Here is a 23640-nt window from a genome sequence, read left to right on the forward strand (position 1 = left end):
GAAACTAAAATGGCTGTCAAGAATAGAATTAATGAATAAATTGTGATATATTCATATAATGAAATACTCTACAGGGATGAAAAAAATGAACTACAGCTATACACAAAACATGAGTGACCCATACTTCTGAATACAAGGAGAGACACATATTAGATGGATGGATAGATAGATAGACAGACAAACAGACAGGTAGTGGATAATTTGATTTCCCTTTATAAAGCTTTCAAAAACAGATAAACTAATCTGTGATATTAGAAGTTAAGGTAGAAGCTGCCTTTGGGGAGGATGGAGAGTATGGAGTATGGAGGTGGCTTTGAAATAGCTGGCAAAGTTTCATTTTTTGACCTGAATGGTATTTCCACAGGGGTTTGCTTTATGGTATCCCATTAACATTGCATATTTATGCTGTGTGAACTTTCTGTTCATGTGTTATGCTTCAATGAAAAATTAAATAAGGAAAAAAGGAAAGAAAAATATGTAGCTGTGGGTGGGACATAACGGGAAAGAACCCCAAAAAAGGGGGTTCAAATGACAGACTATCATCTATGAGAGTGGTGTTCCTTGAAAGTTTGTAAACTGAATTTTTGAAGCTCTTGGGGACCATCCAAGTGCTTTACAAGGTCTTTGGGGAGGAAGGAGGAGAAAATGATAAATCCAAATTAAAATATTCATGTGTTGCAGTTTGATGCAAAGTACATCTGTGTGGCCTTCCAAGATTACTTTATGCTTTCATCGATGGTCCTAATGCTGTATTTAGGACATCTTCTAATGGTCATGTAATTTCTAATGGTAGATCACTCAGTACTCATCGCTCTCCCAGCACTGTTCATACTGATTCTAACTGCCTGTTTATTTTTCTCTCTAATGTCAACAAATAATTACTGAAGGCCAGAGACTCTGTCAAAATTTTTGAGGGCTCTACCCTCTGTACCTAACACTGTGCTTGGCATGTAACATGCACTTAATGACTACCTACTCAACATGTAAATGAAAATTTAATTAATTAATTAAAATGATATCTTTCACAGCACCTTGCAAATTAATAGGATTAGCGGGGCATTCAGCTTTGAACTTCTCAGGTAATAAAGTTCTCACAGCCTGCAAGTTCTGCCTCCAATATTCCTGAACTGCCGGTGCCTATCCAACTATCCATCAGGGTCCCTTTGAAGCTGCATTTAGTTGAAACGTAAATTTAAACTTATTGTTAAATAAATATCATGTACAAATTATTTGTCAATGGACATATTACCAAACGTCTTAGCATGAGAGTGGTTGTTCCTTTGGATACTGTTTTATTCCATTTAGAACTGAGGACACTCATGAAAAACATCAGGTCAGAAGAAACAAATGTGGATCTACTCTCAAATTCTTTGCTTTTTTATTATTTGCAAATAACATTCCTTTCTCACTTACCCAAACACAGAAGCAGTTTTTTTTTTTTAATTGGCTGCTAGACCTTCCTTCACAATCACAGAGGTAACAATGATCTTAGCATTTTAAATATATATATTGCAACATGGAAGAAGATGGGAGAAAATTAACTTAAAGAAACTTGTTGGGCACACCTCTCTAAAAAGTTTTAATAACAAAGGACATTGTAAAATCTCAAAATCTTGCAGAAGAAGAAATTAAAATTCCATACCTCAGTCACTGCTATGGAAAAGCTGAAGCTGGGAAGTGTGGTGAGTACTACACACATCACCATAACAGGTCTCCTAGCAAAGGAGAAAAAATAAGCAAAAGCAATAATGTACAAGATCAACAGTTCCTGTTAACATGTTGCCAATTTTGCAGTTCCTGTTTCATTCATCTATAGTTTTTCTAAGAAGTGACTGCTTCCCCATTTCCATTTCCCAAATGTTTGAGTGTGGCAAAGGGGAACACACACACACAAACCAGGATGCTTTTCTAGAAAAAAAGGTGTGAGAGATTTCTAGTCAATGAGCAAACTGCCTACTGCTAAGAGCATCACAGTGCAGGAAAAATGACACTCAATAATTTCATAATTCATTCACCAGAATCCTGCCCAAGAATTCAGGCTCTGGCAACAAACTGCAAAAAACGAACAGCATGACTTTCTCAAGTGACACCAGACCCTATGTTATAAAATTGATTTCTCAAAAAATACACTCAGAGACGACACAGTATTGGATACTTCAAGTTGACTTAAAGTGAAAACACCTGGATTGTTTTTCACTTGAACCAAAGTTTTTAAAAAATCAAATACACAAAAAGATCACATAATTTTTCAAAATGTTTTTTGGACCACTTCTTAAGCCTTGCATGATCAAGGAATCAAATACTTATTGTGATACAATATGCAATGTTCTATGCAATATTCTATTTCATGAGAGAATTAAAATGTATATTTAGCATCACTAATTTATGCGAAGATAAAATGTACTCAGTTTTTCTATAATGAGTTATTTACCTCCTCTTTCCTTAAATACATACTAAACTAATTACATTTATAGGATTGTATGTGTTTAAGTACAAAAAGTGTTGGAGTCTTTCAAATGTGACTTAGAATTTCTCCTTGGTCCAGCCACGTCTCCCTCCATCCCAGCCCCATCTTAGATGTTCTAGCGATAGATACTAGATGGGGGTGGGATAGCCACTCTGTCATAGCCAGACCCAGTATGACCTGCTCAAACCAGAGGTATGATGAAATTTTAAATGGGATCGAGGTTCCCACAGTGCTCAGCTCTCTGAGACTGGCTAGGGTATTCATAGAGTCCTCTTCCCACTTGATCTCTAAAAGATGAGTGCCCCCAGGGGTTATTCCTGAACTTCTTCTTTGTATTATCTCCCTCAATTATCTCAGCCACTCCCATGGCTTTAAATACCAACCACTTGCCCATGACTCCCAAATATATTATAATATATACATACTAGCCTCCATCTTGAGCTCTGGGCATGTACATGCAACTGTCTACATGGCACCTCCACTTGGGTGTCTAATTGGCAACTCAGACTTAACATGCCACCCACGTTCTTCTCCATACCTGTTCCAATCATCCTGAAATCTTGTCTGATTGACTGCCAACATACATTTCAAATCATCCTCTGATAACACCCTGGTTCATTCACAAGCATCTCTCATCTGCAGTATTTCGTAACCGGTTTCCTGTTAGTGCCTCTTCTTGCCTAGCGATATTTTCTCCCTAAAGCGAAATGCTGGGAGGACTGGAGTAGGGGAGTTATTGTTCAATGCGTACAGACTCTCAGGTCTGCACGATGAAGAGGGTTCTGTGGGTGGATGGTGGTGATGGTACCACACCCATGTGAATGTACAAAAGGCCAATGCTCTGTGCACTTAAAAATGGATAAGATGGCAAATTTTATGTATATTTTACCACAAAATACACTCTGTGTATTTTAGAGATTTTAAAAAATCTTCACTGATAGATAAACAAGTTTATACTGTATAGCACAGGAACTGTATTCAATATCTTGTAGTAACTTATGGTGAAAGAGAATATGAAATGAATATATGTATGTTCCTGTATGACAGAAGCATTGTGCTGTACACCAGAAATTGACACAACATTGTAAATCGACTATACTTCAACAAAAATATATATTTTAAAAAATAAAATAAAGCAACTACTTGAACACACACACACACACAAAATCTCCAATGGATGAGTAATGTAATTAGAATAAAATTGAACCCTATGGCCATCGCCTACATGTTCTAAATGATGTGGTTTTTCTTATTTCTCCTACTCTCTTCACTTTCTTCTGCCTCTTCCCTGACACCTACTTAGCCCCAGCCATACGACCCTCTGGTTATTCAGGGATCACACCAAGCTTGCCCCACCCTCAAGTCTTACACTGGCTATTCCTTTTTGCCCCGGAGTCTCTACTCCTAGACTTCCCATGTCTGGCTTCCTTTGTCATATATGTGTATATATACATATGGTTGGTTTTTTGCAGCCTTATGACTACCTGAAACTCTGCCGATTATTTCTTTTCTTATTTATTTGTTTGTCACACTCTTTGCCTATAAGCAAGATAAGTTCCAAGGGAGCAGGTGCCTTATCTGAGTTGTTTACTACTTTACCTCTAGCGTTTAGAACAGTGTTTCCAACCTTTTTTGTACAGTAAACTTCCTGAGAATCTGGTAAATCCTATGAAAGCCTCTCAGAATACAATTTTTTAAATGCATAATAGACACAGACTTACAAAACAAAGCAATTATGTTGAAATACAGTTATCCACGTCCTTGTAACATTTTGATATGGTAATATATACACCTATCTAAGAACACATTGTTTTCTTATTTTCTTTGGGGTGCTCAAGATCGAGTGGAAACTTTAGTCGCTCATAACTTCAAGATAGTGAAGATCACAAACCATATTCTGAAGTATCTGCAACAGTTGTAATGCGATATGAAAAAAATCTACGTAATAAATTTACAGATCCTGCTCTGCAACTGTGGTTTTTAGCAACGTTCATAACAGAAAGAAATGCTACTTTCAATTAGAGGTTAGTGAAAATAGAGATGTAACTTGTTTCTCATCCAAGTTCAAGAACCCCATAATGCTGGAGAATGCCAACACACAGCACACATAGCAAGAATTCAATAAATACTAAATGAATGAGTGGAATAGTTAATAAGTGAATGCCAATCCAAATCTATGTTTTATTTAGTCAGAAATACTGCTAATCTGTATTTGAAAATCTTGATTTACTGCTAACACATGTTCATAATTTGTTAAGAGTGTTATGGGTTGAACTGTGTCCTCCCAAAAAGATATGGTAAAGTCCCAACCCCCGGACCTCAGAATGTTACCTTTTTTGGAAATGGGGTTTTTACAGAGGTTATAAGTTTACAATGAGGTCATTAGGGCAGGTCCTGCCCCAATAAGACCAGTGTCCTTATAAAAAAGGAAAATTTGGAGACAGGTATGTACAGAAGGAAGATTACGTGAAGACACACAGGAAGATGTCATGTGAAGATGAAGGCAGAAATCAGGGTGATGCATTTATAAGCCAAGCATTGCCAAAGATTGCCAGCAAACCATCAGAGGCTAGGAGGGAGGCCTGGAACCCCTCACAGCCTCACAGCCCTCAGAAGAAACCAAACCTGTCAACAACTTAATCTCGAACTTCTAGCTTCCAGAATGGGTAGACAGTACATTTCTGTTGTTTAAACTACCCACTCAGAAGTCCTCTGTTATGTCAGTCTTAGCAAATGAACAGATTTTGCTATAGGGAAGTGAGATACTGCTGTAACAAATACCAAAAAATGTGGAAGTGGTTCTGGAATTGGGTAATGGAAAGAGTCTGGAAGAGTCCAAAGATGCACGATAGAAAAAGGCTGGGTCTCTCAGAAGAGACTATTAGCAGAAACATGGAAGTTAAAGGAGAGTCTGGTGAGAGGTCAGAAGGAAAAGGGGAGAGCTAGGAAAGAGTAAAAAAAATAAACTATTGGGGGGAGGGTATAGCTTAGTGATAGAGCACATGCTTAGCCTGTACAAGGTCCTCGGTTCAATCCCCAGTACCTCCATTAAAATAAGTAAGGGAGGAGTGTATAGCTCAGTGGTAGAGTGCATGCTTAGTATGCATGAGGTCCTGAGTTCAATCCCCAGTACCTCCTCCTCCAAAAATAAATAAACCTAATTACCCCCCCACCATCCTGCCAAAATTTTAAAAAATTTAAATAATACAATAATAAATAAATATTTTAATAAAATAAATAAACAATCCTAATTACTTCCCCCCAAAATGAGAACAAAAAAATTAATAAATTGAATTTTTTAAAAATCTCTATCATCCTAGAAGATACAAATATTGTTATGAACAGAAAGTTGGTAGAAATATGCATGTTAAAAGTGCTTCTGGTGATGTCTCAGGCAGAAATGAAGACCATGTTATTGGAAACTGGAGGAAAGGTGATCCTTTTTATAAAGTGGAAGCAAACTTGGCTGAAAGGTGTTTTGTTGGGTAGAAAGTAGAACTTGTAAGCAATGAACTTAGATGCTTCGCTGAGGAGATTTCTAAGCAAAATGTCAAAGGCTCTGCCTGGTTTCTCCTTGATGACTACAGTAAAAGGCAAGAGACACACTGAAGAGGGAACTGTTAAGCAAAAAGGGGTCAGAACTTGAAGATTCAGAAAAATTCTCAGCCTATTCTGCAGAAAAAAAAAAAAAGCAGAAAAAATGAGAGGGCATGTTCTGGAGAGAACTCTAAGGGTGTGGCTTGTGAATCCATTCAACCACCTCAGCAGAAATACTGACAGCTTGCACTGAAGGGGGATGGGGTGAAACGAAGGAAGACTTCCGGGATACAACAGGCAGGAAACAGGCTAATAGAAGCTATCTGGCTGCTAATATGTACTATCCTTCAAGAAAAGGAAGAATGACTTGATGGTGCTTCAGATGCAAGAGAAGCTGCCACGGCCACCAGGGTCTCCCTTCTCAGATCCAGAGGGTGGGGCTGCTTCCCTTGGCCAACTGGGTGGAGCCCCCACCCTGATGACCCCAGAGAACAGAGTGTTCAGGCACAGAGGTTTATTCTCAAGCCTTAACATTTAATGAAATTTGTCCTGCCAGGTCTTGGATTTGCCTGGGACCCATGACTTCTTTCTTCCTTCCAATTTCTCCACTTTGGAATGGGAACGTCTATCCTATGCCAGTCCCACCATTCTATTCTGGAAGCAAGTAACTTGTTGCCTGGTTTTACAGGTATACAGGTGGGGAGGAATTATGCCCCAAGATGAACTATATCCCAACCATTACCTATAATTGATGTGGATGGTTTAGACGATGAGTTTGGGGACTCTGAGTTAGTCATGTTAGGAGAGATTTTGGACTTAAGGTTGATGCTGGAATGATCAAAAGTTTTGGAGATGCTGGGATGGAGTGAATCTATCTTGCATATGGGAAGAATATGAATTTGGGTTCAGGGGCAGAAAGCTGACTGTTTTGGGTTCAGTTATGTTCCCTGAAAGAGACATGTTGACGTCCCAACACTCAGTACCTCAGAATGTGCCTATACCTGGAAATTGGATATTTACTGAGGTAATAAGTTAATATGAATTCATCAGGGTGGACTCTAATGTAACATGACTGGTGTCCTTATAAGGAAGGAAATTTTGAAGAACCGTTGCCTACCTTTCAAGGCTCCCCACAATCTGGTCTTAACTCTCCAATAATAACGCTCCCACTTCCTGCACTAGCCCTAGTGAGCGTATACTCTGTGCCAAGCACTGTGGGAAACCATTTCACAGACATTACACGAACCCCACAATGGTGCTGGCTGAGTCGGGGATCATCCTATTTTACAGATGGAGAAACTCATGAGGAAGTTTTCATTGATTTGCCCCACAGGTCCTACAGACAGAAGGTGAAAGATGAGTTCTAGCCCAGGTCTTTCTAACTCCAAAACTCACACTCCGACCCGCTCTGCAACACTGCCCAGCTGAGCTCTCTTTACTCCCTCGTTTCTCAGCAAGTTGGTCTTCTCCCGCCCCTTAAAGAATTCATAGTTGTTCTTAACATCAAATCATTACTCATAGTCCTCACCCCCTATGGACCGTCTTCCCACTCCAATCTTTTCAAGCTCAGCTCAAATCCAGCTGTCCTTGTGAGACTTTCTCTGACTACTCCAAAGCACAGTGTTCTCTTAGGAAACCTGAGTCCACACACCCCGTGTATGGAACACCTGCTAAGTATGTGAGCAGATGGGGCGGGATAAGGAAGGAAGGAGGATGAATCCAAAAGGGCACCTTCCCTACTGTCAGTACTGTTTATTTTTGTTTTTGTTTTTTAGCATTTTTAGACTGATTTCTTTCACTGTGTAAGCATTAAATCTTTTTTTTAACATTTTTTATTGATTTATAATCATTTTACAATGTTGTGTCAAATTCCAGTGTAGAGCACAATTTTTCAGTTACACATGAACATATATGTATATTCATTGTCACATTTTTTTGTGTATGAGCTACCATAAGATCCTATTGTCAATACTAAGTTTTAATGACTCTCTTCTCTGGGCTAATGAAGAACTTGTGATGGGTCATATAATATTTACTGATTTAAGGTATATTGTTTTATACTACTTTCTAAGTTTTTTCATGCATAACTGTGCAGTCTCCACAGTAGACCACAAGCTTCCTGAAAAGGGAGAAAAAATAGGCAGGTCTTCCCCCACAGTAGCCTGGGAACAATGCTGGTGGGAATGAAGACTCTGTGTAAGGAGGTAGTTTGGAAAAGTAAATAGAGGTCAGACAGTGGATGGTCGCAATGCCAGGTTAAGTCCTAGGATATGGTGACTGGTATACCTGATGTCTGCATGTGGTACTCAGTAAATGTGTCCTAAAAGAGGAACTGAGTGAATGAGAAGTGGAAACTGAGAGGAAATTCATTGCTGTTCGAAAAAAACTCTGAGAGTGACCTACTAGATTACTTCAACCTGGAGGATTTCTAGTGAAACTGTGCCATTTAACACATTTAGTAACTCTTGGGAGATGAGGAAGTCAGATGACACAAAATCAAATGGGACATGTAGCATTTTGAATGACACAATTAGGATTTGGAAGACTGAAATTTATTAGAAAGCTTGGCTAAAACCAATATATAGGCAGACCTTGTTTTACTGCACTTTGCAATAAATTGAAGGTTTGTGCTATCAGTGAGACCACACTCAGATATTAATAAGCCAGCCAGCCTTCCAAGGAGCTGTCCAAAAGAGTAAAAGGTCCAGAAATCACAGGACAAGAATAATTGATGGAGGGGGGTTGGTATAGCTCAGTGGTAGAGTTCATGCTTGGCATACACAAGGTCCTGGGTTCAACACCTCCGTTAGAGAAAAAAAAAAAAGAGTAACTGATGGACACTGGAAAAGAGAAGACTTAACAGACTGGGATGCCGTGTGGCTGAGATGGCAGAGCAGCGCAGCTATCTTCAAATATTCAAAAAGCTTTAATATAGATACAGTGAGTTCAGTGAGGGAGTCATCATCATATAAGTGACAGTTTATATTACAAGAGCCAAAGAGAGTGCTTGAAAAGCAATAAAAAGGGGAAATCAAGGAGCGATAGGTAAAGCTTCTGGTCATGGCCAAATTCACTGGCATATAAAGGCGGGCAGATAAGATGAAGTCTACAAAGAAGACAGAAAGGAAGCTACATGGGGGCAGATTTTACTTGAATATAGGAGATAAGGAAGCCTATTCTCATAATTAGAGACACAGGAAGTCATGTATTCCCTTTAAAATCAGAAGCAGACTATCTGTATTGTGAGAAACAGTGTCATAGGTGAACTCTAAGGTGCCTTCCAGCTCGAGGATTCTATGGTATAATGTCAACACTGAATTCTACAAGCAAGGGGAAGAATAGATTTCTACAGGTGGAACTGGCATGCAGACAACTTCTTCCAAGAACATTATTACTCTGTCAGCAAGGACAGGGAGGGAATGAGGGAGACAGAAGAAGCAAAAGTCAAGGACATAAGCTTGTGAAGGTTGCCTGAGTCCCAGCCTGTTCATCAAATACTCTTCATGCTTCCTTGACCAACAGCTGTCAGAACAAGTGATCTGACATCGGATCTGAACAGGTGAGAAGTTGGGGAACCATGCCAGACACTCAAGTGTATGGTGGCCCTGGAAATGAGTGTCTATCTGGGGCGAGGAAAACAGCCATGGAGTGCAAGGTGCCAATGAAATAGAGATGAAAGAGGAGGAACTAATGGAATCTGGTGACTTATTGCATATGCTGGGAGAAGAAAGCAAAAGTGAGTACACTCATGCTGATTGACTAGAGATGGTGGGACAAGAATAGAAAGCCTGAGGTCAAGTACGAGAAACTGGTATCTTCTGAATGTTTCTGCAGATGACAGACACGCTGAGAGAAATGGCAGTGCTCTGGGAAGAAGTAACTGTTAAGCACCAACGCTGACTCAGCCACGACCTTCTCAGAGGTGCTGGGAAGAGCGAGCTCTCTTCTCAGGTTAACCCATCACTTGTGTATGCTGCTGTGGAACAGGAAGGTGCTCAGACCCTGGACACCCTGGCGTTGGTCTTTGCTCCACTACTCACCGGCTGTGTGGTCTTTGAACCTCTGGGCCCCAATTTCCTCATTTGTAAAATGGACACTGTAAGTGTTCGTATTCGTAAAGGTCAGAGAATTAACTAAAATAATACAGGCAGTGTGTTTACAACTATTCTTGGTATATAGTCATCGTTCAATAAATATTTGCTCTTATTTTACTACGATGACAACTATATTACTGCTATTACTGCTACTACTGCTGCTGCCACTGTTACTACTACTACCACCATTACTGCTATTACTATTACTACCACCAGTACTATTACTACTACTAATACTACCACAATTACTGCTACCACTATTACTACCATCACCACCACTACCACTATTACTATTACTACCACTACTACTGCTGCTGATGCAGCTGCTGTCCCTGCTGCTGCTACTACTGCCCCCTAAAACAAATCAACAGCAAACCTTGAGGAATATGTTAAGCATTTAAACAAGGTAAAAATGTTCCAAAATGTTGGAGTCTTTCTAACTTCGCGCTGCCCACAATTCTGACATGTCATGATCTAAAGTAATTATTCTCTGAAAGATGAGCGAATCCCTGAACAATAACCCTAGCTCCCACAGCAGTCTGGGAATCCCCACAAGTCCTCCAGGATGATTCTTCCCCAAGGTACCCTCCCCGTGGAAATCTGCCCCAGTTTCAGGCTGGATTTGTAGCTCAATGGTATCCCAGGCAAGGATTCCTCTTATTTACTGGGATATACCATATAATGTGGATATAAATAGCTTTCCTTCATTCCTCAAACCATTTCCCTAGTCTATTATAAATTATGACAGGCATCCCCATAAAGGAACAATCATTCTGAAAGAATGAGGAAGTGTTCAGCAAGAGCACAGGAAAGAGCACTGGATTAAAGTTCAGACTCTAATGTTGATTTAGTGTGTGTGTCTTAAGCTCTCTGACACTGTTTCCTCCCTTATAAAATGGGAATTATGTGCACTCGGTCAACTTCACAACCCTGGTGGGCAGGTCAAGTGAGAAAATGAAACATAAAACCACTATGCATTTTTGCAAAATGCTTTGCAAGATATCCGTGAGATCACTTCACTCACCCTCATTATTCTCAAAGGATAAAAGAGACCTACAGCATTCTCTGGACGCATGGAGTATCACTTATATAATTTTTTCAGTTTTATCATTTTTATCATCATTTCTACTACTTCTCAGAGTCACTCTGGGGATTAAAACAGATCATATTTTCAATGGAAATACTAAATTCAGCCTGAGGTAATAACACTGATACCCACTGAGTCCTCACTCTGCCTGGCACTGTGCTTGAAACTTTATATGCATAATCTTATACAGCTTCTTAAAACAGTCCATGAAGAACCTAGGTTGTCCCTGTTTTGCTCATGAGAAAACTAAACTTCAAAGAATTTAAATAACTCACACATGGTGTCACAGTCAGTGTCGAAGGAGGGATTTGAATTCAGGCCTGCACCTCTCGGCTGTCCTGCCAGGGCACATGCTTCACTGGTTCTCGAATACCAGCCTCCTAGGGCCCATGACGCCAGTGTGGACATACAGAGAGGTTCTCAGATGGGCTTATCAACAGTTCATCTGTGAGTGCTAAGGATCTATGAAATTTACCCAAGTATTCTTCAAAAATAATTCATACTTTCAACCCCTACTTTTTATAGTAGCAATTACTTTCGCATCATCTTCATCTAGCAATCAGGTTATAGGAAATACACCACATACATTAAAATATCCTATACACAACTTTGGGGATCATGTATCATATTCAAATAGACATCTTTGGGGAAAATGCATCCTATTGACACGGTAGGAGTTGCATTTTTCTTGAAACACACATAGTATTCAAAATTAGAAAGAATAAAGGAAAAGGTAAACAAAATAGAAGAAACGGCACAGAATCAGACCCCCCTGGGCTCACAAATCCCAGCTCCACTGCTTACTAGCTTTATCACTTGACAAAGTTAACCATTCTTCAAGTTCTATTTCTTTATCTATAAAATGAGAACACTAGCACATACCTCACTGGGTTGGCATAAAGTTTAACAGCACAGAATGCATAAAGCTCCCAGAATAGCACCCAGGAACAATTTCTTCTAGGCCAGTGAGAGATAACAATATGATAGTGTTGATGAATAAGGCCATAAGGGAACAGTTTCACAGTCTCACTGAAATTACAGATAACCTGTTATCTATCTGAAACTATTCAGAGCGCTCATGGCTGGCCACACCCACAAACAGAAACAAAAGATTGATTGGAAGACTATCTCCCAAAAGAAATCACTGAAAGATGCATTTGTTGTGACAGCCCAAGATACCTTAGCAAAAGAAGAGCAGCTGGGCCAGATGAACCAAAACAAAACAAACAAACAGACAAACAACACACACAGTAGGGAGGAGAAGTGAAAAACTACTCTCTTCCATACTTTCAACTGCTCCCATAGAAGCGGTTTAGGGTAGGAGTTACAAGTACCAATTATGGAATCAGATAGGCCTAGGTCCGAAGTACAGCCCTTTCACTCACTGGCCAGCTGACCAGGTAAGTTTCTTAACCTCTCTAATCATCAGTTTCCTCTTGGGAATAATAATGATAAACTCATAAAAAATACATACTTCACCAGGTGGTATGGAGTTAAATGAAACTCATATATAAATTTTATAGCACGTAATCAGGGATCAGTAAAGGGACAATTGTAGCTTAATAATAATACATGGTTAACAATGAGTGATATGGGAAGGTTTACTGCCTGAATGATATTCAGACCTATGGTCCTAGGGATTCGAGCCAATATAAAAAATGATGAAAAAGCACCTTCCTGGGCTGGTATAGCCAGCCTCCCCTTGGTTTACTCCTGTAGTCATGTGGACCTTTCCCCCAGTTTCTCAAAACTCTTCAGCCTGGCCAGGAGTCTCGGACAGTCCAAGCAACTCCTAGTAGGTGTGAGGGATGAAGGGCTCACTCAGCTCCAGTCCCAACCCTGAGCTGATCCTGAGGCTTTGGGTCAAGAATTGGAAAACCCATAAACCCCAGTAATGAAAGCAATGCCAACCACATGGTCATTTCCAGAAACCCCACAGGAGCTGGGCCCTCAGGGAACTGAAAGTCCCCAGGCCAGGCTGGGGAGCCACATCCGGTAGCAGGACCTAAGAGCACTTCCTGAATGCCACACTTCAGCCTTCCCCGGCTGCACCCTCCAACAGTATTTCTCGCTATATTGCTGTATCTATCATTTTTACATTTCTGCCCTGACTTGGGTTAAAATTCCCGGCTCCTCATTTTTCACAGGTGCTCTATGCTATTCAACTTTAAAGATCAGTATGAAAGAAAAATTTAACTCATCAAAGAAAACCAAAGAAATCCCAGACAATAAGAACCAGATCTGAAGATTTAAAAGGAAAAATATATTAGGATAAGAGTCATTTATTCTCAACACCTTTACATGGATCAATACAGTCATTAGCTAAACTGTTAGTTCAATCCATATTAAATCTTGATTTATGTAAAATATTTCTGTATTATTATTGAAGTACTTACCCTCCCCCCAACCAGGTTAACAGAATTTACCAACATAGCAAAGGGTTATTTTTTTAAATCTAAGAAAGGAACCAGTTTTCTTAAAAATCTCAATTGGTGAATGGTCACAGGACACAGAGCTACAAAATAATGCAATGTAAACATTTTAACATAGACATTGCTTTCAGTTTTACATAAAAGAAAAATTCTGTATTATAATCTTGCAATTGTGATTTCTGCAGATAAACTGTGATAACTTTGTGCAATTTAGTATACAGAGGAATTATTACAGCAGTTACTACTCAGGGCATCATTGATTCATGCTACCTCTTATGAACACAGGTAATTTGTGATTATCAGTCAGTAAAAGTGACCCTATTAAAAATATGGAAGATACCATAATATGAATGCATTTATAGAAATAGTGTATTACTCCGAATTCACCTCACATTATGTACAGTTGTGCTGTGCTCACATCCTTACAGAGAGTACATGAGAAAATCTCTTTGAAAGCATCCATGGAGTTCTGTAAGAAATCTACTTACCATCCTATGATTTTTTGGTAAAGATGACGTTTCTTGAACAAGAGAACTTTCACGGGAATCCATATCAAGACAGTCATTAAGGCTACATAAGCAATCGAACAGGAAACAATCAGCCAATAATGTGTTCTGTCCCGTGTATCCCTTGTGTTTTGATCAGCAGAGGCAAACTGTTCCATCATCACGAGCATGGGGATGGAAAAGGCAGCAAACTCAAGCAGCTCAAAAACCAGGAACTTGACTAGTTTTCCAGAAGCCATCCTGGGGAAGGGCATGCACCTGGGGATCAAATGGTTCCCCTCTGACAGTGAGCAGCATATGGACACACAGATACGGAGCTGGGATCAAGTTCCTTGTACTCGAATCACTAACCAGTGACTTTTTATTCTTTTATTGACCCTCATATGGTTCAATGATCTTCCAGCTTAACAACCAAGGTCTCTTAAAGAAACAGAGCCACGGTGGAAGTACCACTTAATGTGTTTGCACATCCATTATTAGAAGTCAACTGAACTTCACAACACGCTTGGGAGCATTGGTAAAAGTGAGTCTTTTAATGTAGTTTTTATTGCTAATCCAAAAAAAAATGTAATAGAACCATTGGAATAATATAATTTTACAGTTAAAGGAGAGGAAGAGACATGATCCAATCCCCTATTTTTATATCTAAGCTAATTCAGACAAAGAGAAGTACCTAAAACCGGAGTCTTTTATCTTGGAGAAGGACCCCTCAGTTTTCTTCAAAGTGCTTGAAAAGGGAGTTTGGATTCATTTTGCCAACTTCCTAACCAGGCTTCTTCCTGGTGCTTGAAATATTTATTTGTTCTTGCACATTAATTGCTGTGCAACACAGATTAACGTTATTTTTATTTTGCTGGTCAGTAAACTAACATGGCGATGTGCAGCCTGTTATCAGGATCAGCACATTAAGAGTCATCTATACCCAGTCCAAAAGCGTATCTAATATTTAAAAGACAGCAATATCCCATGAATATCCTTCCTTTGAAAACCACTTTGGAGCACCTGCGATGAGCATTCTGCTGGGTGTTGGGGTGCAACAATGAAGGGGCGACAGAAGGTTCCTGCCCTGAAAATGCTCACTGTCCGTGGAGGAAACAAACGTGTGAACAGAAAATAACTGAGGTCAGAACCATAGCCTAAATGAGATGGTAACACTCAGAACTTCCTCTTTGGGCTGTGGGAAGGATAGGGGTAATGAGGAGAGATGCTGGGGCGTCAGTGACATTTCAGGCGGAAAAAAAGAAGCAAGGAGGGTGGAGTAGTGGTGAGAGTCTGGTGTGGCAGCACATAGAGGAAAGTGATGCTGGAAAAATTGGCTAGGTCAGAACGACCACGTCCCATGAAGGATTTGGCGGGTGTGTGTGTGTATTTAAAAAGGTGTTTTCTTTTTTTCTTTTTTTTAATTGAAGTATAGTTGATGTACAATGTTGTGTTAGTTTCCGGTTTACAGCATGGTGATTCAGTTTTATACATATATATATGTATATACATAGATATTCCTTTTCATAATCTTTTTCATGATAGATTATTACAAGATATTGAATACAGTTCCCTGTGCTATACAGTATAAACCTACTGTTTATCTATTCTATATATAGTAGTTTGTATCTGCAAATCCCGAACTCCCAATTTATCCCTGCCATCACCACCATTCGCCCCTGGTAACCATATTTTGTTTTCTATGTCTGTGAGTCTGTTCCTATTTTGTAAATAAGTTCACTTGTGTCATTTTTTTAGACTTCACATATGAGTGATATCTTATGATATCTGTCTTTCTCTTTCTGGCTTACTTCACTTAGAATGACAACCTTAGGTCCATCCATGTGGCTACAAATGGCATTATTTCATTCTTTTTTTATGGCTGAGTCGTATTTTGTTTTATGCATATACATACCACAACTTCCATCCAGTCATCTGTCAATGGACATAGAGGTTGCTTCCACACCTTGGCTATTGTAAATAGTGCTGCTATGAACATTGGGATACAGTATCTTTTTGAATTAGAGTTTCCTCCAGATATATGCCCAGGAGTGGGATTGCTGGATCATATGATAACTCTATTTTCAGTTTTTTAAGGAATCTACATATTGTTTTCCACAGTGGCTGCACCAAATTACATTCTCACCAACAGTGTAGGAGGTTCCTGAAAACATGTTTTCTGAACAGAGGAGTCACTTGACCATTTGCAAAAAAGACAAAGTGCTGGTGTGAAGGCCAGGCAGTGGTGTTAACTGAGAGGCAGGGAAGCCACCTGGGAGCCACAGAGGAGGCTGAGCTGGAGGTGAGAGCCTCACTGGATCAGATGGTGCAGGAGTGATGGGAGAGCCCTGCATCCACCCTGACTCCTCCCCTTCCTACCTACCTGCCTTTTCAGATGGCTCTCCTGTGCCGGGTGTCTGACTGATGCAAGCCAGTATTTCTCTCAGCTCCTCTCTCCCAAGGCCCTTTGCAGAAAGAAGGGGCCCCGTGGCCGTCTGGCTCTCCAGATGCACCTAGAATCCTAGGGATGGCTCTGAGGATTATCACTTCCCACCCTCCCGTGGCAGGATAATTAGCCACTTCCTTGAGCTGTCTAGTTACTCTATCTGAACTTGAATTTCAAATCCACTGCGGTGGAGCAGAAGTCCTCTCAAATGAAAGAAGAGACTTGGAAGAAGGGTGGCAAGAATATGAAAGGCTTGGCAGAAAACCATCTGAGCAGTGGTTCTGTTGCCAACTATTTGTAGTATCATCTAATTGACATCAATTCTCCTTATCATCCCTGAGCAAAATTTCTATTTAAATGATATTAGAGACGTATCAGATTTCAGCCTCCAACGCTCAGACCTGAGTCATCTGGCGCTACAGTGCATTATAATTTCTTTCACAAATTTTGTGTATTAATAGGGATTGTGACCTGAGCATTTGAAGACAGTGGTTGAATAAAAACAGCCTGGCTCTCAGGGAAAGGGACTCTTGCTGAGTCTATAATTCCATTTTAAATGCTCAACTTTTATTTCCATGTATGGAAATTTAAAACTGACACTCACTTTATATTTCTCACCTATAATCTTCCTCTGGTTCCCAATCTCTTTTCACTTTTACCTTCAAAGATAACACGAAGCGTGTAAGCATTCATGTGATGTGCCCTGCTGTTCTCCACCACCTGGAACTCTGGGGTAACTGGCTGTGCTTTCTTTGAGCAGGAGGGAGGTGATGCCTGTCATCCGTTGCCCATAATGAGCGCAACTCCATGTAAAGGAAAGAGTCACCGTGTTAACCTTGTTCATTGAATGCTTACTGTGCAGATCACAGTAGAGACATGGTCCTATTGGCTGCCTTCTAGGGACACAACACAGACATACAGGTCAGACCTGAGAACGTGTCCAGAGTGAGCAGGACAGGTCAGGGCTGGGAAGGGCTACCGTGTCCACAGTCCTCCATCCCGCTCCTCCAGCCACATCTGGACAAACAGGCACTGGGCCACAGGATGTCCAGCCATCTAGTATGGTCTGGCATAACCTGGGCCAACCACTTCTTCACCCTCAGGAATTTGAAGTAAGAAATACAGGGGAGACTTTGATAAGTGGAATTCAAAGAGGCCATGATTTTGAGTCAGGATCAGAGTGACTCAAACTGTGCTAGAACTACCCCTGGCATGTTGTTGAACTCCGTAATGATTGAGTGAACACCCAAATGAGGGAAGAATGAATGAATGAACGAACAAATGGAAGCCAAATAGTGAGGGGACAGAAGAATGAGCAGACCAAGGGGGCCAATCCAGAGAGTGAGGCAATGGAACAGATCAACAGATGGACACCCACCAAGAAAGACCAGTCCCCAGCTCACCTGTATTCTTACAAAACGAGGTCTTTGTCCCTGGAGACCAAAAGGGCTTGGGGATAAGACAAAGGAATACGTTTTAGAGCAGAGGCCAAATATCATACAAAAACATTTATGTACTGGATGATTCGGAGAAGAGGATTAAAAAAAAATCAAAGTACAGTTGATCAGAGAGGTGATCTTCTCAGAAAAGGTGAATTTGGGCCTGTGCTTTTTATTGACTCAAAACAGTATCTATATATTGTTACAGCAGTCTTCTCTGTGTAATTACATTTGAAAAATAGTTCTAAGAATTTTCATGATGCAGTGAGTTGGGGAGAGTGGTGGGAGAGAGAAGCACTGGATTTTTGTTGTAAAATATCGTAGTTGTAGATTTAAATTTAAGTTAAAAATTCAGAAAGGTACTCATCAAACTGTTAACAGCGTTATCCCCGGGGAATGGGTGCGGTGAGGTGCAGGAGTTTTCATGGGTTTTAAAAAATTAATATTGGCATAGTTGGAATATTTCACAAGCATAAAAATTAGAAGATAATTTTAGACTAATAAAAGTCAATGAAACAAAGAGGTTCCAGCTTAATAAAAACTTTGTTGCTCTGTTTAAAAAAAAAAAATCTTTCCTCCATGAATTTCTGTTCCCTCACTTCCAAACAGAAACCAAAGCCACCTAGCGCCTCAGTGGCTGTACTGAAGAGCAGGGAGATGGCCAGAGGCAAGCAGGAGACGGGGATGCCCTGAGGGACCGTCTTCTGGCTGGGCAGTTGGGGCTGAGGGTGAATGTCTTCTCCTGATCTCACAGGAGAGTGCGAAGAAGAAGGCCTTCCCCCTTCAGCCCCAGATTAAGGGTTTTCTCCCCTGAAGCCTTTCCTTGGCTCCTTCTCCGAGGGAGGAGCAAGAATCTCCTCCTTCATGTGAAACACCTTTTGAATCCTCCCTGTGGTGCCTGCAGACTGGGGTCTCCTGTAAAACCACAAGCTCCTTGAAAGCAGAGACCATCTTTGTACCATCACTTCTCAGCACAGTGCTGGGCACATAATAGGCCCTTAATATACACGCGGGGCAGGAATGAATAAACAGGTGAAGGGTAAGAGAAGTGGCCGGTGGCAGGAGGAATGCGCCAGGCTGTGGTTAACTTGTCTTTCATTCCACGGGAATGCGGTCTCTTGCACTGACCTCTCAGAAGGAGAAATCGTGTACCACCTGTCCCAGTACAATCTGTGCACTCGGCCCATGGGTTTCAATTTCCTTGCACGGTCCCAATTGCAGCCACAATGTCTCCTTCCTCCAGAGCCATGGTTCCAAGGACAAAGCGCCTTGGCTATTGCAGAGTTTCTTAATCTCACAATGCATTTTATGCCTCCTGCAAGCATTTACAATGACTTTACAGATTTCAGTGCTACAGTATCTTCCCCGAACTTTTCCGACCCATGTGCCCTCAAGAATGCGTATTCCATAATGGATTTGAACCACTAATGAAGGAGGCTGGAGAGGACGGTCTGGTATTTGTCTAGCCCAAGGCATAGCCTTCAATTATTTCAGGGTCCTCAGCCCTTCCAAAATATCATTTGTCTAAACTTTCCATAACAGATTGGGACACAGGGAAGGTTCCTTCATGAGAGACAGAGCAACTAGTTAGCTTGCCAAAGATGAAGAATGACATTATGCCCACATTCATCTCCTGGGAGGAAATAATGCCAGATCTCTGACTCAAAGATGAAGACAAAGGGATTGAGAGATGGTTTAGAATCACCTACCCTTCAGCTGGGAGCAATTTATGCCAATCCTGAGTCTTTCCCATCTAAGTCCCCTGACGAGTCTGCCATGCAACTGCACTGCCAGTAATTAGAAGGACAGGGAGGGAGACATTTTCAAACCATCCACATTCTTTACTTGGATCTGTCCAAGACTGATTCGAAGAACTCTGCCCCTGAGTCTGCTTTTTAATGCTGGGTTTAACAACTTCCTGGTAGGAAACAGATTTGGTTTTCTGAAGCTGGGTCTGTGGTGGAAAGACTGAGTCTTGTGGTTAGAATTCACTTCCATGTAGGAGTGCTGATGCAGTGTTTTTTATTTTAGTAAGCAGAAGATATCACGCTGTCCAGGGTAACACCTGTTCTCCACACTTCCAACTGTCATTTCCTTCCTGCAGGCAGGAAGTCAAAAATTGAAAGTCTCTTAAATTGTTAGTAAGATCATTTGGTATCTCAAGGTTTGTTCATTGTTTTCAGTGTTTTATTCTGTGAAACAAAATGTACAAACTTCCAGGAATGTTCTGGCATATCCGCGGTTTGTTTCCTGTGATCGTGTGCTGTTGATGTGCAAAAAGGCAGGAGCTGGTGGCAATGAAACTGCTCTCGGGATCAAGCTGGATCTAAGGAGAGCACACGGAAGAGGCAAAAGCGTGTCCCTGCATCTAATTTGCTAATTATTTTTAATTTCCAAAGAGTATTTCCAAAATACATTCCTGATGCTCATGAGAAGATGTCATCAAATAAACCACCTGAAGTGAACTCAGATTATGTCACCATCTGATATATGTCCCTTCTTACCAATGTTATCCTGTCAGAGTCCAAACTGCACGAAATTTATATTATAGGAAAAGGATTAGTTTCATCTCTCTGGCTATTTGTAAATAAGCAACTTTGTAAGAGCAAAGATGATAGCATATCCACTGTTGTACCCTTTTATTATCCAGTATTTATCTAGTGACTCTATTCTTGAAATTAACAAAATGTATGGAATGTCCTCACTGTTTAAAAATAATGGTGCTCACAAGGGGAAATATATACAAGATCATGGTGGAAAAGAATATGAAAATGAATATATGTATATTCATGTATGACTGAAAAATTGTGCTGTACACCAGAAATTGATGCAACATTGTAAACTGAATATAACTTAGTTTAAAAAATGGTGCTCTCTTGTAATATGTTTTTCTATTATATTTGTCCAGATCTCAGACAGGAATGAAGGAAGGAAGGAAGGAAGCAAGGAAGGAAGAAAGGAAGAAAGAGAGGGAAAATTAAAACTTCCCACTCCACTATATAATCATCACACAAATTGTGCAGTGGTATACAAATGGGAGCTAAGAATCAGAAATTTAAAGAAAACAGGAAATTACTTCATTCTTTACAATTGCTCAGGTTTTATTTTTTAAGGGATTACAATAATCTAGTTGGTCTTTCAGTATTCCAAAGTGACAAATTTAAGCAAAGAAATAAAATCCATCTAAGTGTAGATATAGCCCTAATTAATAAGTGTATTTTCAACCCAAAGTTCACCAGAATGATTTAACCCGAATTTCCCAACTCTTCACAGTTAAGTACATGATGATAACTTGGCAGCTGTCCAACTGTTCCTTACTTAAGATAAAATAACTTGAAAACAATGCTAGTGGACATACCCATATCCTCACAAAGTATACAGAAATGATAATTATCCAATTATTTTGGTTAACGTAGCTTGACCAAATCTCCAAGCGATTTGCCTAAATGTAGTGTTCCCTAAGTACACTGCACGATGTAGATTTGTTTGGGTTTGTTTTGATCACAGTTTTTAAGTGGACATTTTTAAAGATATAGTGGGTTTGGGAATCTTCTGATCTAAATTACCACTTAGACTTTAAGGTACATGATTAATACATCATCTTGTGCTATGTACATTTGGCCCATTTAGTCTGATAAAACAGTTAATGAAATAAATCAGCTTATCTCATCTCTATCAAAAGACCCCCACTGGCTTCCCATCTCATTTAGGGTAAAAGCCCCAAGGCTTTATCAGAATTTTCAAGGCCTTATCACCCACCACATTTCTCTCTCAAAATTTTAACCAATTTTGATCTCTGTTATATACGCATGCTTGGTACATAGTAAGAACTCAATCATTATTCAGTGAATGAGTAAGTGATGGAATGAATTCACAAGTGAACTGAGTGGACTCTCTAGGCTACTATGCTAATGAAGGGATACAAAGATGACCAAGACATGCTCTCTGCCCTTACAAGCTTGCTACCTGGTTGAAGAGACAGACATAGCTGTAAATAATTTCAATACAAGTGCAATGAGAGATGTATGTTCAAGTCATCATGGGTGCAAAGAGGAGAGGTACATGGTCAACCTAGAGGTTCAGGTTAAGTTTCCTGAATAAAAGCAGGAACATTCTCTAGCTCAATAAACTGGTTTAGCTAGAGAAATACAATACTCTTCCAAGGTCTTAATAGAATATACTTTTAAATTTCCCCCAAGGTGGGACATCAGCAAGATGGTGGAATGAGAAGTCCCCAGCCCTAGTCTCCCAACGGAAACACCAATTTAGCAACTCTCCATGGACAAGAACGCCTTTGTGAGAATTCCAGAACCCAGTGAAGAGGTTCAGTACCCTGGCAGAGCGTGAAAACTGAGAAAAATCACATGAGAAAGGATAAGAAGAAGAGTTTCATTTTGCATTGCCCGTCCCCCCGGCCAGCACAGCACAGCACAGCAACAAGAAGGATCCCTCTTGGTCCATGATGTCTCTAGTGGAGAAAAGAGAGATGAAGGTGTGTATCTTTCCCGGCATCCAGGGCACTGCCTAGGAGGCCCACTTCTGGGTGTATATATCCAAAAAAAAAAAAAAAAAGAAATTACTATCTCAAAGAAATACTTGCCCTTCTGCTTTCCCTGCAGCATTACTCACAATAGCCAAGACATGGAAGCAAACTAAGTGTCTCCAACAACAGGTGAATGAATAAAGAATATGTGATACAGATATACAATGGAATATTATTCAACCATGAAAAAAGAAAAGTCTGACTTTTACAACAACGTGGATGGACCTTGAAAGCATTATGCCAAGTGAAATAAGGCAGACAGAGAAAGAGAAATAATATATGTCCTCATTTGTATATAGAACCTAAAAAAGCCTAATTCATAGAATACAGTCTAGAATGGTAGTTTCCATAGGCTGAGGGTTAGGGAAAATGAGGAGATGCTGATCAAAGGGTACAAATTTCCAGTCAGATGATGAATAAGTTCTGGGGATCTAATGCACCACATGGTGACTATAGTTAACAATACTGTGCTACATACTTGAAGGTTGCTAAGAAAGTGGATCTTAGGTGTTACCACAACAACAACAAAAAATGGTAATTATGTGAGGTGATGAAGGTGCTAATCAAATTCATTGTGGCAATCATTCATTTTACAATATGCATACATGTATCAAATCATCATATTGTATACCTTAAACTTACAATGTTGTATTATTTCCCAATGAAACTAGGAAAAACTGTATCCCAACTATACCTCAATAAAGCTGAGAAAATGAGAAGTTCAACTAAGAAACACAGAAAACATAACCTCCCCCTCAAATCCTAGAACTGAGTAACACAATGACTGCACTGAAAAATTCAAGAAAGAGCTTCAACAGCAGACTCTATCAAGCAGAGAAAGAAAGAATGAGTAAGAATGAGTCAACAGAAAGACATCATTTGAAATTATCTGGTCAGAAAAAACAAAATTTTTTCAAGAGTGAAGAAAAGCCACGAGCTCTGTAGGACATATAAAGTGAAACAATGTGGAAGCTCCAGAGGAGAAGAGAGGAAAAAAGGATGGAAAGTTTATATAAAGAAATAATGGCTGAAAAATTTTCCAGATCTGGGGCAGGAAACAGACATTGTGACAGTCTATAGGCAGGCAAGTTGAATCCTAAAGAGGTCTGC

The 23640-nt window shown here is 40.1% G+C and overlaps 1 protein-coding gene across 1 annotated transcript in view; it reads right to left on the minus strand.

Annotated features, from left to right (window-relative positions):
* The window catches only part of TMEM236 (transmembrane protein 236), a 31377-nt gene extending 16873 nt beyond the window's left edge, over positions 1–14504 (minus strand). Inside the window, exons 1-2 of the mRNA XM_010992986.3 lie at positions 14106–14504; positions 1643–1715 (exon numbers count right to left, since the gene is read on the minus strand). Coding sequence (XP_010991288.3) covers positions 1643–1715; positions 14106–14377 — 345 coding nt within the window. The 5' untranslated portion in view covers positions 14378–14504. The remainder of the gene's footprint in view (positions 1–1642; positions 1716–14105) is intronic.
* Between the last annotated feature and the right edge of the window lie 9136 nt (positions 14505–23640).

The sequence above is a fragment of the Camelus dromedarius genome, chromosome 26 (assembly GCF_036321535.1).
Source record: "Camelus dromedarius isolate mCamDro1 chromosome 26, mCamDro1.pat, whole genome shotgun sequence".
NCBI lineage: Eukaryota > Metazoa > Chordata > Mammalia > Artiodactyla > Camelidae > Camelus > Camelus dromedarius.